At 32.6% G+C, this 18,950-nt stretch overlaps 1 protein-coding gene across 1 annotated transcript; it reads left to right on the forward strand.

Moving 5' to 3' along the window:
* Positions 1-1,724: 1,724 nt before the first annotated feature.
* LOC134716704 (G-patch domain and KOW motifs-containing protein-like) lies at positions 1,725-18,950 on the forward strand. The gene is made up of 11 exons (XM_063579711.1): positions 1,725-1,953; positions 5,574-5,686; positions 7,623-7,762; positions 10,312-10,415; positions 11,230-11,419; positions 13,032-13,164; positions 13,649-13,835; positions 16,110-16,245; positions 17,783-17,852; positions 18,383-18,468; positions 18,759-18,950. Exons 1-11 carry the CDS (start codon positions 1,811-1,813, stop codon positions 18,897-18,899), a joined length of 1,443 nt encoding a protein of 480 aa, XP_063435781.1. The 5' UTR covers positions 1,725-1,810; the 3' UTR covers positions 18,900-18,950.

An 18,950-nucleotide genomic window follows, 5' to 3' on the forward strand; every position in this document is an offset into this window, starting at 1 on the left:
GTAGATCTAACTAAGCTGTTTTTCTACATGCTTCTTGTATCTTTCTCAAGTTTCTCCCAAGTTAGCTCAAGGTGCCTTTGCATATAAATCAAATAAAAATAAAAATCATACAAAACATGCATCTTTATTGTCTTATTTTCGTCTTGGAGTCAACTCAGTGGCCGCCAAGTAATTAGAAATCCGATGGGAACTCATTCCTTATGCCATGTGAATTATGAAATTTTCAAATTGCAATACGGTATCTTAACAGCCCGAAAAATAATAGAGATGGACCATTTTGTACATATACCAAGGAGAAACTTCGTGCAAAGCAATAGTATTTATTTTTTCGTTGCATTTAATAGAAACTAGAGGCTCTCCAGAGCCTGTGTCGCTCACCTGACTCTACTTGGGTTTTTGAAAAAGAAAAAGAAAATCCTAACAGGTACTTAGATGATCTTAGATAATGATTGAGGCCAAATTTGGTTTAGTATTGCATTCCTTTTTGTGGTTCTCTAAAAGAAGACATTTTGTATGTATTTCTCATAGGGTCCTATGTTAAACAAAGTCCCTCGCTGACGACCATCATGGATGATGGATCGGCTACAAAGTAACAACACTTGGTCAGCACCTCATAAGGAACATTCATGCTATGTTTGGTTTCATTGCATTCAGTGGTTCTCTAAATGAAGACATTTCACAAACACCGCTTTTTTGCGCCTGTCCCAAGTCAGGAGCCTCTGACCTTTGTAAGTCTTGTACTATTTTTAATTTTGGTTTCTTGTGTACGATTTGGAGTTTAGTATGGCGTTCATTATATATCACTAAACTAGTATATTTGTTTAGGGGCCACTGAGCTGAAGGACGCCTCCAGGTGAAGGAATTTGTCGCTGCATCGAAGACCTGTTGGTGACCTTCTGCTGTTGTCTGTTATATGGTCGGGTTGTTGTCTCTTTGACATATTCCCCATTTCCATTCTCAATTTTATTTGTATGTGTTCCCAAGGGTCCTATGTTAAACTGAGTCCCCCGCTGGCGGCCATCTTGGATGATGGATCGGCCTCAAAGTAACAACACTTGGTCAGCACCTCATAAGGCCGAACATTCATGCTTCATGTATGTTGGACGCCAAGTGATGAGATAAGCTCAATTGGCCCTTCTGGCCAGATGAGCTAACAAATCCCTAAAAAGGGATTTGGTGCCAAAAAAACCCTAGATTTTCACAGAAAATACTCAAACTTAAAAAAAAGTGATTTTTGTGATAAAATCTTAAGCATGGATTTAATAATCACTTATTTGCCTATGATGTGCTAGCATTTATCATTTATTATTTGGAACACTTCTAAATTAAAAAAAATCATCGTGCTGAGTCCCTAAAGTCAACCGCACCCTTGAAGGTGTACTTGAATTGGTCTTAATTATATTTCTTTTAACCGATATCTAAATTTATAAACTTGTTTTAAGGAAATCATTGCTAGCACTGCATACAACAATTCTCTATCTAAAAGTATCACGCCAAATAACTTGAGGGGAAAGGGGTGTGTATTTTCCACAAAATGTCATTGAATCACTGAAACTAAGGGTACATAATCCTTATAATGATATGCACAATAAATAAATCAAATATTGATTGAATAGCTCGAGTATCAGAAATCTTCTTGTATAATAATGCTTTATTGCAAAAGTACAACCATACATAGCAGACGATTTTTTTTGAATGACTGAATTGCAATCTACTCCGACTCTCCTGTATTAAACGTACGTAAAACGTATACTTCCTGTTTATAAAAAATAAAAAATAAATTGTCGAAAAAGATCACAAAATCATAAAAATGGAACAGAAAACAGTGTCCTTTGGATTTTCAAAAATTAAAAAGAACAAGTCTTTGGGAAAATCTCAAATTAGCGAAGGAGAAGTCGAAAAGAACGACGAGGCAGAATTTGTAACCGAGGTTGACGAGAACTTTTCTAAAAGGTAACACAAGCCTTGGATAAATTTGAACAGTTGAGTTTTGGTGATGTTCATGTTGCTGAGTCTCTATTTTTCTATGCTGTGTTTTGTGTACTTTTGTTTGTCTTTTTCTTTTGTAATCATGTTCAGTATATTTTTGATCTATGTGTTTGAATTTCCCTCTGGTAAAAGTGGTATCTTTTGCTGCTCTTTTGTTTAGAAAAAAGTTGTGTTAGTTATGGATCCGGTACCTCGAATGACCGAATAACACTGTTTATATCCGAATACACTTGTAATGACCAAATAACGCTTGGAATTTAAATATTAGCAAATATTAGTGACTTTTAAAACATTGGTTATTAAATAATAGTATATAGAGAAAGACTCTGGCGTAAACACCGAAAACCGTGTGATTACGAAATTTATAAATCATCCATGAACAAATACCACCATGAACTTAGAAATGAGAAACATTCCATTCTAAGTCAAAAAGTACTTTCTTTTAAAGGTGATTCTTAAAAGCTATACAAATTCGTAAAAGACTTAACAGGCAGTAAGGGGGAAAATCCGATGCCAGCCGTTGAAAAAGAAAATGAACTTCCCGATAAATTTGTGGACTTCTTTATGAACAAAATAAAAACAATTCGTGATTCTCTGAGAGACTTTGACGATTACAAACCATTGTTCAAAGACATTCCGTTATTTACATCATTTAAAAATCTTTCAGAAGACGAAGTTAAGACCATCATAAACAAATTGCAATGTAAATCATGCGAACTTGACATTTTGCCTACAAAAGTACTTAAATTGTTCCTTAGTGAATTGTTGCCTGTTATCACAAAGTTAGTTAACTTGTCTCTTAGTCAAGGCATCTTCCCATTAAGATGGAAGCAAGCGGTAGTCAGGCCTCTGCTGAAAAAGGCTGGTCTTGAACTAATTTACTCAAATTATAGACCAGTAAGCAACTTGTCTTTCCTGTCTAAATAAATTGAAAAATGTGCGCTATATAGACTGAATGAACATGTGAAAGATCATGATCTCCTTCCTACAAACCAATCTGCGTATCGTCAATTCCATTCGTGCGAATCGGCCCTTCTACGACTTGTTAACGACATACTTGATGGGATGGAGCATCAAAAAGTCACCACTATGATCGCCGTTGATTTAAGTGCAGCATTCGATACTGTTGATCATAGTATTTTGATAAAAGTACTCGAATATCAGTACGGTGTAAATGGAACCGCACTTAAATGGATCGATTCCTATTTGAGACCTCGAAGCTGTTGTGTAAATGTCAGCTCTACAACATCATCAGAGCGACTTCTTGAGTGTAGTGTACCACAGGGAAGTTGCTTAGGTCCCTGGCTTTATTTAGTCTACGCCAGAACTCTATTCCACATTATTCCATCTATTACTGTGTACGGATTTGCCGACGACCATACTGCTAATAAACGTTTCGTGCCAACACTAACGAATGAGATGGATGCAATTCGTGACTTACAGGACTGCGCTGTTCATATAAACACCTGGATGAACAGTAACAAACTAAAAATGAACAATGCGAAAACAGAGTTTATTCTCTTTGGCAGTCAACAACAACTCTCCAAATGTCTGACAAAAGAAATAATCATTTGTGGAGATGTTATAAAATCAAAAACATGTATATGGTACTTAGGAGCTTTTCTGGATGAGACTCTAAACTTCAAAGACCATATTTCTAAAAAAAATAAGACAGCAATGATGAACTGCTACAAAATAAAGTGCATAAGATCCTATCTATGGAAAGAAGCAACTGAAACTTTGGTCTTATCTTTGGTTATATCACATTTAGATTATTGCAATGTTATACTTTTGGAATTTCACAAACTGATTTATATAAATTGCAATGTATACAGAATATGTATGCCAAACTTGTGTTAAACTGTTCTAAGTATGATAGTGCCAAGCAGGCATTGTTTGACTTACACTGGCTTCCGATCAAAGCCAGAATTATATTCAAAATCTTAACATATAGGTACAAATGTCATGTAGGTAATGCACCGTCATATTTGATCAATTTGTTAAATCCTCAAGTGTTGAAACGTTCATTAAGGTCGTCAGAGTCATCTATTGGTTGTTATGCAGTCCCATATACAAAATGTAACAGAAAGAAAACTTTTTCAGATAGAAGCTTTAGTACTATTGGGCCAAAATTGTGGAATGAACTAGGTACAAATGTAAGAAACTCTGAATCTTTGGATACTTTTAAATGTCGGTTGAAAACATTGTATTTCGAAAATTATTTTGAACTTTTCTGACTTTTTTTTTGTGTATCACAGTATATATTTTCAATTCTTGGTATAGTACATGCATATTGTATTTTTGTATTTTATATGTCATTTATGTACAACGCCATTGAATACATATTTTATATGTAGAAATAGGCATTTAATTAAGTTTTCATGTTTCATGTTATTATCTATGTATTTTATAGCTTAAAAATGATTTACTGAAAGCAGATAAGTTCATGAAGAACTTTTTAAATTTAGTGTCTACATCCAACATGGAGACCACGGAAATTACAATGGCTGTCATGTTGGAAGTAAACACTAAATTTAAAGTGATCTTTATGAGTTTATCTTTTTTCTGTTAATCATTTTTTAGTTATAAAATACATCGATAATATATAATTACTAAATGATCAATATTTAAAAGTCATCAATATGCGCTAATATTAAAATTTCAAGTGTTATAAGGTCATTACAAGCATGACAAGTGTTATTCAGATATTAAAACATTGTTATTCGGCCATTCATGTTATCCTATAATCCTTATGGATCTGTATCTCTATGAACCCGTTGCGGATATCAATACTGTCTTTGAAATAAGGGTAGAGACAGCACGGTCAATTTGTTTATGGTGCGGGAGACTCTAAGAGCAGTCTTGAAGTTCTCAATGATGTAGTCCGAGATTACTCTGACGTCTTATGGCTATTTTGCCAGACAAGGTGGGGCCATGGTTCCAAAGCCCTAGCTTGTCTGGCAAAACAGCCAAGGACGTCTGACAGAGTAATCTCAGACTATCAATGATGATGCACACTCTTCATGTACAAAATGTATGTACAGTACACTCTTCACTACAGTGTCTTCAAGGTGGTTCCACTGACTTTTTCATTCTTTTACAAATATATATTGGAAAGGAGTATTGCTAGTTGAATTTCTAAACACTTTGTGTTGTTCCTTTGTTTTACCACACTTTTTATTATCTGACATTTTCCTGGCATTAATTAGCCTTTTTGGATATGCTGTTTTAAAATATTCATCTGGTTCTATAGCATGCAGGAACCAGCCCCTCAACCGCAGTATAAAAAAATATTAGTTCCTGGTTTGAGCATCTTGTCTTTATGTCATGTAATTCTAGTTTGGGACCCAACCATCATCATCTCTTGCAGCTTGTTCATTTATTTTTTCAAGCTTGGTCATGTTAGTAGATGTGTAGGGGTCACATACTATTGTTCCATACTCATGTAACTTAAGGCTATCATCTTTTAAAAATAAACAAATTGAAGACTTAACTTTCCCTTTACAGACAGAAGATTTTTTTTATAATAAAGATATTCTCTATTTCCATATTGATTTATAATTTATTTATCATGTTCATTGCAGCACAAAAACCAAAGCCAAAGAGTATGTTATACCCTTAATTAAAGAAAACAAGTGGAGGGTTAACGCATCTGGAAATCAAATTGAGGACAGTGCTGTTCAGGAACTGGTAGAAGGTATTACTAAATCTTGTAGAAATGTACATTAGAAAACATTTCTTGATTAACAATAATCATGATATGACGACTACTATCACCATACGTTCTTCAATAAGGAGCAAAACTTATACCCTTTGGTCAGCTATAAACATGATAAATGCCCTTCATATGCCAAAATATAAAACAAATCAAATGACAATAAAAGCAAATGAATAGATTTATTACATTAAAAAAGATTGCAATGCTACAGACAGAAACCAACTACATCAACCATATGTAAGCTGTCTACTAAATTACATCAACCAAATGTAAGCTGTCTCCTAAACTACATCCATCAAATGTAAGCTGTCTACTAAATTACATCAACCAAATGTAAGCTGTCTCCTAAACTACATCCATCAAATGTAAGCTGTCTACTAAATTACATCAACCAAATGTAAGCTGTCTCCTAAACTACATCCATCAAATGTAAGCTGTCTCCTAAACTACATCCATCAAATGTAAGCTGTCTCCTAAACTACATCCACCAAATGTAAGCTGTCTCCTAAACTACATCCACCAAATGTAAGCTGTCTCCTAAACTACATCCACCAAATGTAAGCTGTCTCCTAAACTACATCCACCAAATGTAAGCTGTCTCCTAAACTACATCCACCAAATGTAAGCTGTCTCCTAAACTACATCCACCAAATGTAAGCTGTCTCCTAAACTACATCCACCAAATGTAAGCTGTCTCCTAAACTACATCCATCAAATGTAAGCTGTCTCCTAAACTACATCCACCAAATGTAAGCTGTCTCCTAAACTACATCCACCAAATGTAAGCTGTCTCCTAAACTACATCCACCAAATGTAAGCTGTCTCCTAAACTACATCCACCAAATGTAAGCTGTCTCCTAAATTACATCCACCAAATGTAAGCTGTCTCCTAAACTACATCCACCAAATGTAAGCTGTCTCCTAAACTACATCCACCAAATGTAAGCTGTCTCCTAAACTACATCCACCAAATGTAAGCTGTCTCCTAAACTACATCCATCAAATGTAAGCTGTCTCCTAAACTACATCCACCAAATGTAAGCTGTCTCCTAAATTACATCCACCAAATGTAAGCTGTCTCCTAAACTACATCCACCAAATGTAAGCTGTCTCCTAAATTACATCCACCAAATGTAAGCTGTCTCCTAAACTACATCCACCAAATGTAAGCTGTCTCCTAAATTGCTGCAGGCACATAAAGAATGTTGTGGTGTTAAACATGAGAGAGTGGCTCAGTAGGTAAACAAAGAATGTTGTGGTGTTAAACATGAGAGAGTGGCTCAGTAGGTAAACTAAGAATGTTGTGGTGTTAAACATGTGAGAGTGGCTCAGTAGGTAAACAGTTGACAAGTGCCTATATGGATTGTCAAGCTCTTGTTGGATTCACACACGAACAAGTGTCCACTTAAAAGACAACCCAATTCAACAAAAGTGTTAAAATGAAAACAGCAATCACAACTCAAGTACCTGCACAACTAATCAAATATTCTCAGAAAGATGATAACCAAGCAAAACTGCTCCATAATCCAAATGTACCAGTAAAATAACATAACTAAACCAAGTGTCTAGATATGAAACAGTACAACAACACTAAATTGTCCATATAAATGAAAACACAGCAATCAACACCAATAAATAAGTGTCCAGTTAAAGTATTTGATGAACAACATGGAAATCTGCATTAACAAAAAAGAGTCTACATAAAAGGACAACACGAAGCTCTGTACAAAGACACAAGTGTTCACAAACAAAGACAACAAAAAATGATGGATTGTTAATATTAATTGAACACAAATAGATAAAATATTTTTTGAAAGGCGATTTGTAAGTAATGAGATGTATAAATTCATTCACACAAAATGAATCAACAATATGTATTTAAAAGTAAAGTATACTTAATTATAACATTTTTCAGATGCAAGAAAGTTTCAGGAAGCTGAACAAGGGAAGGGGCAAACTGATATGGGATTAAATATTCCTCTCTTGATGCAAAACAAAATTCCAGAAGGTTTTGAAACAGATGATAAGTTAGATGTAGGCTTAAGACCTGATGAGGTACTATATAAAAAAATTGAAATAAGTATACTCATGTACATTGTACTTCCAAATAAAGATGTAGAATATTTATCAGCTATGAGTTATATTAATGTCGGAATTAATACAATCTGAAAGGATTTTATATGTGTGACTCTTTTGACTTAAGACACATTCTGATTTTGTGTTGGAAGTTTATTTTGACATATATTACTATACAATGTATATATAATCATAGAATTTTAATTTTCAGACTTGTATTTCATATTATTGTTTTTTGTCGAGCCTGCAACTTTTGTTGCAGAAAGCTCGACATAGGGATAGTGATCCGGCGTCGGCGGCTACGGCAGATGGCGGCGGTGTTAGCTCACTTCTTGAAAGCTTTATATTTTAGAAGGTAGAAGACCTGGATGCTTCATACTTTGTATATAGATGCCTCATGTTACGAACTTTCAGTCAGTCACATGTCCAATGTCCTTGACCTCATTTTCATGATTCAGTGACTACTTGAAAAAAAAGGTTAAGATTTTTTTGTAAAGTTAAATTCTCTCTTATTATTAGTAAATGGATAACTATATTTGTTATGTGCGTACCTTGCAAGGTCCTTATGCACATCACACAGTTGTCACTTGACCTGGACCTCATTTCATGGATCAGTGAACAAGGTTAAGTTTTGGTGGTCAAGTCAATATCTCAGATACTATAAGCAATAGGTCTAGTATATTCGGTGTATGGAAGGACTGTAAGGTGTACATGTCCAACTGGCAGGTGTCATCTGACCTTGACCTCATTTTCATGGTTCAGTAATTATAGTTAAGTTTTTGTGTTTTGGTCTGTTTCTCTTATACTATATGCAATAAGTGTACTATATTTTGTGTATGGAATGATTTTTAGATGTACATGTCTAGCTGACAGGTGTCATCTGACCTTGACCTCATTTTATGGTCCAGTGGTCAAAGTTAAGTTTTGAGTTTTTGTCTATTTTTCTAATACTTTATGCATTAGGTCAACTATATTTGGTTTATGGAAATATTTTATGACCTATATATCTGTTACGCAGGTTTTATTTGACCTTGACCTGATTTTCACGGTCCATTGCTAAGTGTTAAGTGTTTGTGTTTTGGTCTGTTTTTCTTAATTTATTAGCAATAAGTCAACTTTATTTGTGTATTGATGAATTGTTAGCTGTACATGTCTGCCTGACATGGTTCATCTGACCTTGACCTCATTTTCATGGTTCATTGATCAATGTTTCGTTTTCTTGGTTAATGTTGAGTTTATGTGACAGTTGTAATAAAGCTTTATATTTAGGTCTATCAACATGATAACAATGATTAGTAAAGAAGGCGAGACATTTCAGCGTGTGCACTCTTGTTTGTATCTTAGGCCACGTTTTTTTTATTTGTTGGTTTACGCAGATACTTATATACTATATACGTCCCTGGTTTACAGATCCGCCGACCAGATTTTGCCGATTTTCAGAATAAAAATAAAATTGACTTTTCATGCTTTTTTATTCCCGCCGGCCCTTATAAATGCATTATCCCTGAAAAATAATTTAAATTTTCTTTTATTATGAAATGAAATGCATTAATCATTAACAAAGTTGATACAATGTAACACTTTCTGTTGTGAAAAATAAAACTTCCAATTTAAGTTTCTAAAAATAGACAAATCAATTATAACTGACCTTGAATTGTCTTTTGCGCAAATAATTTTGCGGAACGAAACCTGTGTTTAAAACCAATTACAAAATAAGTTTGTTTCCCTTATTTGTCATCAGTCTGTAAGATGCATCATCTCAGAGAAATAGACTTGTCCAAATGTGGACAGGTGGAATACATCAATTAAAGTACTGAATATTAACAAATCATTTGAAATTTTCTTGTTTCATAGATAACAAAATTTATTAGTTTTTGTGCTTGAAGATCATTATTCACCAAGTTTTCTGGAATTGATTGAGAGCTACGCCAATCTGTTTTTCTTGTTTGTGAAATGAGGATTTAATTTCGTCTTTGTTCGTGCAACCCCCTTTTTTACAGGAAATTATTAAACGATGTCATGCGATGTTCATGATCAATAATATTTCATCGAACTTTATGTTAAGAAATGATGACAAAACAGCATATAAAACAAACATTTTGTTAGTAAGGTGAAATATATATTTATTTTGCATATTTTTTCTGTTATGAAAGATATTTTTTTTCTATTTTTTTCTGACCGACCGACCTGACTTTTTTATGCGAAAAATCTGTAAACCAACAAATTAAAAAACCGTGGCCTTATATAATTATAGGAATTTTTTTTCTACAAGATAATGTTCAATTGCATATATTTATATGAAAATGAAAAAGCAAATGATATTTTGATTAACACGTTTGAAGTGATATTTATCAATTATATTTCTCATATTTAGATATATTTTGAAATTGTTTGTGTATTACATACGACGATGATATGTATATATACATGTTCAGAGGAGTTACTTTATACAGAAATACACTGTACATGTAAGCATAATAGTGTTATTGGTCACAATCATATTTAATGTTTCATATATATATTTTTAGCCTGAAGAAAATGACTATGAAGAAATACCTATAGACCAATTTGGGTTAGCTATGCTAAGAGGAATGGGATGGTCAGAAGGACAGGGTATTGGAAAAAATAATAAGTATGTAGAAACAGTAGCATACATGCTGAATCAGCTGATAAGTCAGTGTATTCCATTCAGGATTTAAGTAGGGTGTGCCGACCACCTTCTTTTGAAAGCCAACCACCTTCCAATATAAGAGGTGGTCAGTTTTTTTTCAAATTCTGGATTTTCTTTTGTTTTGCACTGTAAAAATTTATTTATTAATTGCGTCACTCTGACAAAAATGGCTGATCGACATATTTCAATGTTATCTTTTATTAATCAGAGGATGAGAAAGGCAGATGATGATGGTGATAAGGACCAACTAAAACTGATAGTTGTATTGAAATTTAAAAAAAAGTATCAAATACTTGGAAAAGGAACACAAGCCATTGCGTAATCAGTTGATATATTGTGATGTCCACACTTGAATGAATTTAGCTTTGTTGTTATTCATAGCATCTAAAATATTTTATAAATTCTTGTTCAACACAGTTTGACCTCCAGAGCAGTGTCTCAGATTTTTGATTTTTCCTATTGTATTTCATTCTTTCATAAACTTCAAATGAAATTTGCAACATCAATTCAGAAGAGATCACTAAATTTATTTGAGTATGTTGATGTTTTTGGAAATCTGAGACACAGTTTTGGAGGTCAAACTGATAGAGAGCAGTGTAAGGAAAATACTTTTTTATTGTTTGCAGAATTTCACTACTTTAAATTCATGTAACAAGCTAAAAGAAAATTGCATGACTTCATCTCCATCTCAAAATTGTAAAAGTAAAAATCAAATATTTACACATTTAAATATGCAAATTTAAACAATTTCTGTTATTTCAATTTATTTACATAGATCTGTAGCTCCTGTGAATGCTGTTTTGAGACCCAAGGGCCTTGGATTAGGAGCTGATAGGTCACAAGCAGCCCAGTTGAATGATTCAAAGAAAGGATCAGGAAAAAATGACAATGAGGAAGCACTAGTTTTAAAGAAGGGAGCTTACTGCCTTCTTCTGAAGGGAGCTAATAAAAATCTTTATGGCATTGTAAGTTGTGTGAAAGTAGTATAAAAGAAAAGAACTTACAGACTTTATATACAAGGCTTCAAATTTGTAAGCCTTGGATTTATTATTATTCCTTAGATACCAATTAACGTGGATTTTGTGGGTATGTTCAACAAATTACTAATTTTGTATAGGAATCTATGAAGACATTGTTAAAACCATAAAAAGTACAAGTTTTCCACAATTCACGAAAAAATAGTAACCAAGAAAATAAGAAAACATGAACAAATTACAATGTGACATGATTTCAGATTCTCATTGAATTCCTTTCACTTTTTAAAATACCATGTAGGGGCCTCATGGCCAATTGGTATAAGTAGTTACTACTGTATCACTAGCCAGTCAATACTGAGGTTGTGAGTTCACATCCCGCTTGCGTAAGTGCATTTGACTCCAATCTTAATTGACTAGGATTGTAAGTTTTCCTATAGAAGGTCATGGTTTTCTCCACCACTTCGGCTTCTTCCACCAATAAAAACTGGCCTCCACAAAAATGTGGGTGCTTAAAAGTGCGTTAAAACACAAAAAACCAAGGCAAAACAAGTTGAATAACATTTACTGTAGATTCATTATTATTCGTCAGATACCAATTTTCGTGGGGGATTTAATTTCGTTTAATTCGTGGATAGGAATTATCCACAAAATTAAAACCTCAACGAAAATTTAACTGTAGATTTACATTATTTTATGATCTGACTAAATCCTATTGAAATTATATAATTGATAAACATAAATGCAGACAATGAAATAAATAGGTTAATTGATAAGACATCGATATTATAAGTTTTTTTTATAAGTCAGATGATGATACTTATCCTTTTTTGTAAAGTAATTAATTATCATCAAGAACTGTCAATCAATGTCATTTAACAGCCTAATGCATCTGTAAAGTCGTAATACATTAATTACACAATCATTGTCCTTTGATAAAACATCAAAGGGTGTAAAAGCCAATTAGCGTGTGCAGGTTACAACCCTTGATTAGTGCTATGAAATGTTACTATGAAATGCAATTATTTATTATTTACCAACGGCGAAAGTTCAAATCAGTTATATTGTTTATTGTCAATCATATAGTGAAATTTTTGTAATTTTTTTCCAAACTTAAAAACCATGAAAATTAATCCCCACGAACTTACTTTTGAATACAAAACCACGAAATTTTAACCCCACTAAAAATTAATGTTTAAACAGTATGCAGGTTTTCAGCAATCCATGAAAATTGATACCCACGAAAATAAATGAGTACACAGTATTTAATTCATATGAGTTTGTTTCTGTAAAAAGTGTTAATTTTTCAACATCCATCAAAGGTTTGAATATGTCTTTTCAACAGACTCTATGTCTTATAATATCTTATGTATATCTCCCATGAAAAGTCCTCGATTTGTTGCACTTTTTCACTTCCAGTTTATAGATAAATAGGTATAACATAGATAGACTGCTAATATTTGGAGGGAAACAATTAAATGATTATAATGTTTTCACTATTTCTGCTGTTTCAAACAGATATTGTAAGAAAAAATAAATTTGATTTAATAAAATGAGTTGTACTTGACTAAATTAACAATTTATTTCTCTTTATTATCAACAGATAGAAGGTTTAGATGAAGACAATGCCAGAGTGATGGTCAAGCTAACATTGGGTGGGAATATGGTCACTCAAAGTCAATATGCAATCAGACTGGTAGATAGCCATGACTATAAAAAGCATTCTAAAATTCTCAGTAAGTAACATCAGTATTGGAAAGTTACAAATAAAATATTTTATTAACATTACCATCAATTCGCATTTGACACAATTTTCATGATTTGAATAAATGAGAATAAAGAGAATCCACATAATAGTGAATTACTGAATAGCTAAAATTTTTTTTTGAGTCCAGTTTTATTTAGTTTTATTTATATTTTGCATAAAATTATCATCTTTCAAATTAAAGATATGATCTAAAACAACAAACACAATTTCCGCTGCATTTTAGCAACAAGATGAGGAAAGGTTATTGTTCCAAGCATGTTTTTTTCCCCTGATTTTATACACCACACAATAAAAGTTACTGAAATGAAGTGAGTTAAATTTCAGGTAATTTTATGGCACAAAAATCAGTTTAAAGGACTTGAATACATAATTTGCAAATGTTATACTGGTTATTTTATGTATAAAGACGAAGTAAAATCAGTATTCTAATATGCTCAATGAACACATTGCAGACAAAGCAAAAGCAGACAAATACAAAGAAGAGGAGGAAAGAAAGAAGGAAAAGGATAGAAAAAGAGAAAGACATCACAAGTCTAAGAAAGACAAACATAGAGATGAAGATTCTGACCATGATAGTAAACAGTATGAAGATGATAATAGACAACCCAGTTCTGATTCTAGGAAAAGAAAACATGATAGGTATATATTTGTAAATAAGTCCCCTACCTACGAAGTTGAACGGACTTCAGGTTTGCACTCCATCTGTCTGACTGTCCATCAGTCAGTCTTGCAAATCAATTTCCATACTTTTTTCTATATGCTTGAAATATATCGATTTGAAAATTGAGAGTATATATATTTTTATTACAACAAGTTGCAGATCAAGTTTTAATTTTTTGCAGAGTTATGTGACTTGGACTTAAAAAAAATCACTAAATTAATCAGTTTTCTGCACTTTTTTGTGATTGAATTTTGAAGAACATGAGACAGGTAATTATGATTTTCAACTGATTTAATGTACTTATTCAAAAGTCTTTCGGTTTAATTTCAGTAGCGTTTTAAAAGTGTGTAAAAATTGTTATGTTAAAGTCATATGAAACGAGTGAGTGGTGAAAAATAATGTTTGTCCAATTCTTGCAGCAATGCATGTATACCTCATAAACTTAGTCCTCTGTGCACGATTTTATCATTATTTTGGCAAATATATCATATAATCGTCAATTTTTAACTGGATTTTTGTGACAAAAATGTTGGTTATTGATTTGGGGATGCTCGGCGGGCCGGTGGGCAACAATCAAATGTTGTCTGTGCATTAACTCATGAACCGTTCAACCAAAACTTTAAAAATTTTAATATGTTGTTACTGACAACTAAATGAAGGTCAAGTTCAATAATGGCTAAAGTTATGGTTCTTGAAAGATTGAAAAATGGCGTTTCCAGTCGTGTCCGTGCATTTACGCATGAACTGTTCTTCCAAAGCTTCCCAAATTTTGATATGTTGTTACTGGTGACAAAATGGAGGTCAAGTTCAATAATGACAATTTTGACTTTTACCGTTCAGGAGTTATGGTTCTTGAAAGATTGAAAAATGGTGTTTCCAGTCATGTCCGTGCATTTTCTCATGAACCATTAAACCAAAGCTTTTCAAATTCTAATATGTTGTTACTGATGACAAAATAGAGGTCAAGATCAATAATGATGATTTTGACTTTTACCGTTCAGTAGTTATGGTTCTTGAAAGATCATAAAATGGCGTTTCCAGTCGTGTCCATGCATTTACGCATGAACTGTTCTACCAAAGCTTCCCAAATTTTAACATGTTGTTACTAATGACTAAATGGAGGTCAAGTTCAAAAATGACGATTTTGACTTTTACCGTTCAGGAGTTATGGTTCTTGAAAGATTGAAAAATGGTGTTTCCAGTCGTGTCCGTGCATTTTCTCATGAACCATTCAACCAAAGCTTTTCAAATTTTAGTATGTTGTTACTGATGACAAAATAGAGGTCAACTTCAATAATGACGATTTTTACTTTTACGTTTCAGGAGTTATGGTTCTTGAAAGATCATAAAATGGTGTTTCCATTCATGTTGTTGCAATTACTCACGAACCATTCAATCTAAGCTTTTCAAATTTGAATATGTTGATAGTGATGACAAAATAGAGGTCAAATTTGATATTGACGATTTTCACTTTCACCAATCATCAGTAATGGTTCTTGTGATATTACCAGGACACAAATAAATGTTAATAAATCTGGTTTGCTGTCGTTGTGACAGCCTCTTGTTTTTCTCTCTGTTTGTTATGATTTAACAAATATGGCTGCTCATTAAATGCTGTGTTTTGAAGCCGAGTTTTACCGATTGTCACCTTATAGTAAACAAATCACAAAAAGCATGGGTATTGAGCACGTGTTTAACAGGTATAATCAGGAGGATTACGCGCGAGTCACTATGCATACGGAAAATATGTCAGCGAATTGCTTCCTGGAAGCAAGCAATTAAAAATAAGTAAACTTCTTCTAAATGTGAACAAATTAAATAATTTTCCTCAGAAAAAAGTATATGTACATAAGTTGTATAATGAAAACTATAATAATCCATTTAGTTATAAAAAACATATGGATATTTTTTTTTAATTTGAGGTTTCTTATGAATTTAAAAAAAAGGATTGAATAGTATTGAAAGAGGAGACTCATTTAATGCTCAAAGAAAACATATCATGTAAATATTTGCCACCATATATTTTAATATAATGATATGTTTCTTTTCTTTCTAACTATTAATATCCTTTATGTTCTTGTGTGTTCAAGAGAGCTTCCATACTTGAGTTTATGCAAGATATACATTACCAGCTTGACTCATCTGAGTAAAATATGATTTGAAAAATAGTTTTTTTTCTGGGATTGTAAAAATACCTCACTGGATAATTTTAGAATCAATCATGTCTAACTGCATGTATTTTACTTTTTCAGATTAGATGATTATGCAGACAAACACAAAAGCAGTCAGAACGGTAACAGTAGATCTGAGCCTCTTTGGATAAAACCTCAGATCCGAGTCAGAATTATAAGTAAAGATTACAAGAAAGGCAGATATTATAATACTAAGGTAAATGTTTTATGAAAAATGAGAAAATCAGGGATGAGAAATGTTCAGAAAGTCATGATCATGTAAAACTATTGAAATTTGTTGCAGATATTTCAATGACTTTCGTTTGACTTGAGGGAAAGGGATTTCACCATTTATAAAGATAAGAAGATGTGGTATGATTGTTAATGAGAAAACCCTCCATAAGAGATCAAAGGACACCGAAATAAACATCTATAGGTTGCCATACAGCCTTCAACAATGTGTTAAACCCTTACCACCTAGTCAGCTATAGAAGGCCTTGAGATTGCAATTGTAAAACAATTTGAACAAGAAAACAAATTATCTGATTTATGTACAAAATAATAAAGACAAATATACAGCAACAAGCAGCAACCACTGAAATATAGGGTCCTGACTTCTAACAGGCACATACAGAATGTTACGGGGTTAAAGGAGTTAAACAGCTAGCTAAACCTCCCCAACCTTGGACAGTGGTGTAAAGATACAAAATAAGATCCAGAACAAACTACAAAAATCAGTTGTAAAGGGATTAACTCATCAGATCGAAACAAAGCAGAAATACATGTAACAACCAGGTGCTCCACAGGGCACAGCTTTATACAACCGCAGAGGATGAACCCTGAACAGTTGGGGTTAGTATGGACACAACATTAAAGCTTGATACAGCTCTGAATTTGGATCGTGATCAAATTTTGGACATAATATAGGTTTCTAACACAAAACAAATGTCAAGATCTTACAAATCTATGCAATAAAAGATGTCCTCTCAAAAATTCCCCCTAGGATTAATTACACCAAAACTCATTCCCAGCCTTTCCATTGTAGTATATGGAACCTTGTAGTACAATTTCAGAGAGTTCCAAACACTTAAACAGAAGTTATTGTCTGGAAACTAGAAATATGCTTGTTTTTAGCCCCTTTTGTCCCCTTATTCCTGCATAAATAGGGCAGTAACCCCCAAACTCAATCCCAGCCTCCCTTTTGTGATTTGGAACTTTGTGGTACAATATCAGATAAATCCATACACTTACAAACAAGTTATTATCCTGAAAGTAAAAAAAAATGCTTGTTTTGGGCCCCTAATTCCTAAACGGTAGGGTCCATCATCTGCAAAATCAATCCCAACCTTTCTTTTGGGGTATTGAACCTTTTCGTAAAATTTCAAAGAGATTTATTTATGTAAACATAAGTTATTGTCCAGACAACAAATGTGTCTTCGGACAATGCAGACAACGACGTAGACTATGAAGACGCAGACAACGACATCATACCATTATATGACTTCAAAATGATTTTTGCTGTCGTATAAAAACGCAGAGTTGATGTGACAGAGTACTTATACAACCCATGTTTGTTCATGTAAATATTAATATTTTGCATAATTAAGCCAGTTTGAGGAAATTTAGTCACTTATGTTATTTGTTAAAAAAGTAATTTTAAAGAAAAACCATATCCATTGAAATCGTACATTGCATAAATTGATTTATTATTGGTTATTATTAGTAATTAATTGATCAATAACTAATATTTGCAGGTCAATGTAATAGATGTGTTGTCCTTAGATAACTGTGTTTGTCAGACTGATGATGGTAAAGTATTGGAGGGTAAGTTTGATATGCACGGTAAATTATTTTAAGTTTATTTGATTAAAATAGTAGCATTTCGTTGTACATATTACAGAGAGTAATTTTGTATATTTAATTATAAAAGTTTGCAATTACAGAAAGAATAACACTCCATTACAACATGCTCTTATGAATATTAAAAGTACTAAAGCACATATTGACTGTTTACAGATTTAAGATATAAGAAACTGAATAAGCTGGACAACAAATGTAGGGTAAAAAATAGAATACACGTAAAATTTCTCAATGAAGTATGTCTCTTTCTTTGAAAATACAACTTTCTTTTTAATTTAAGTAGTTAGAAGTAAAATCACAAAAATACTGAACGCAGAGGAAATCAAATCAAAAAGTCCATAATCACATGGCAAAATCACATGACAAAACGCATTAAAAACAAATGGACAAGAACTGTCATATTCCTGACTTGGTACAGGAATTTAAAATGTAGATACATAGTAAGGCTATCAACAGATTTAAATTTAATGTATTTATAACTTCTTTTTTTGTAGAAATTTCTCAATCTGAACTTGAAACAGTAATTCCAAAGCAAGAAAATGCCTATGTACTAATTGTTAGTGGGAAACAGAAAGGACAGGTAACTTACTTTACATTATGAGCAAATATGGTATACATCAATGACAGCAGAAAAAAATAAAAGTTTAAAAGAATAAGATTACAGTATTACTTCACGACAGATAGCAATTATCTGGAAAATCTTATTTTAAGCAATCTCACAATTACATTTCTTGTCAGAAGGATATTTTTAAAAAATTTAAAAGAAATATTGTAGTATTTTAAAATGAGTACCTTTTGTCAGATAAGATATGTGGATAATGAGTGATATTGGAACACTGTTCGTTTATTCAAATTGCTATTCTTTTACAGTTAGCAAGAATAATGAAGAAAGACAAGTCAAGATATATAGCAACATTACAATTACTGAGAGATAGAGATGAAGTGATCAATATAGACTTTGACAAAATATGTGAATACTCAGGAAATATAGACGAAGAATATGACTTTTAACATTTTATCATTTTTTAATATGTTATTCATAATAAATCATTTTTATTTACA

This window comes from Mytilus trossulus, chromosome 1 (assembly GCF_036588685.1).
Source record: "Mytilus trossulus isolate FHL-02 chromosome 1, PNRI_Mtr1.1.1.hap1, whole genome shotgun sequence".
NCBI classification, from domain to species: domain Eukaryota; kingdom Metazoa; phylum Mollusca; class Bivalvia; order Mytilida; family Mytilidae; genus Mytilus; species Mytilus trossulus.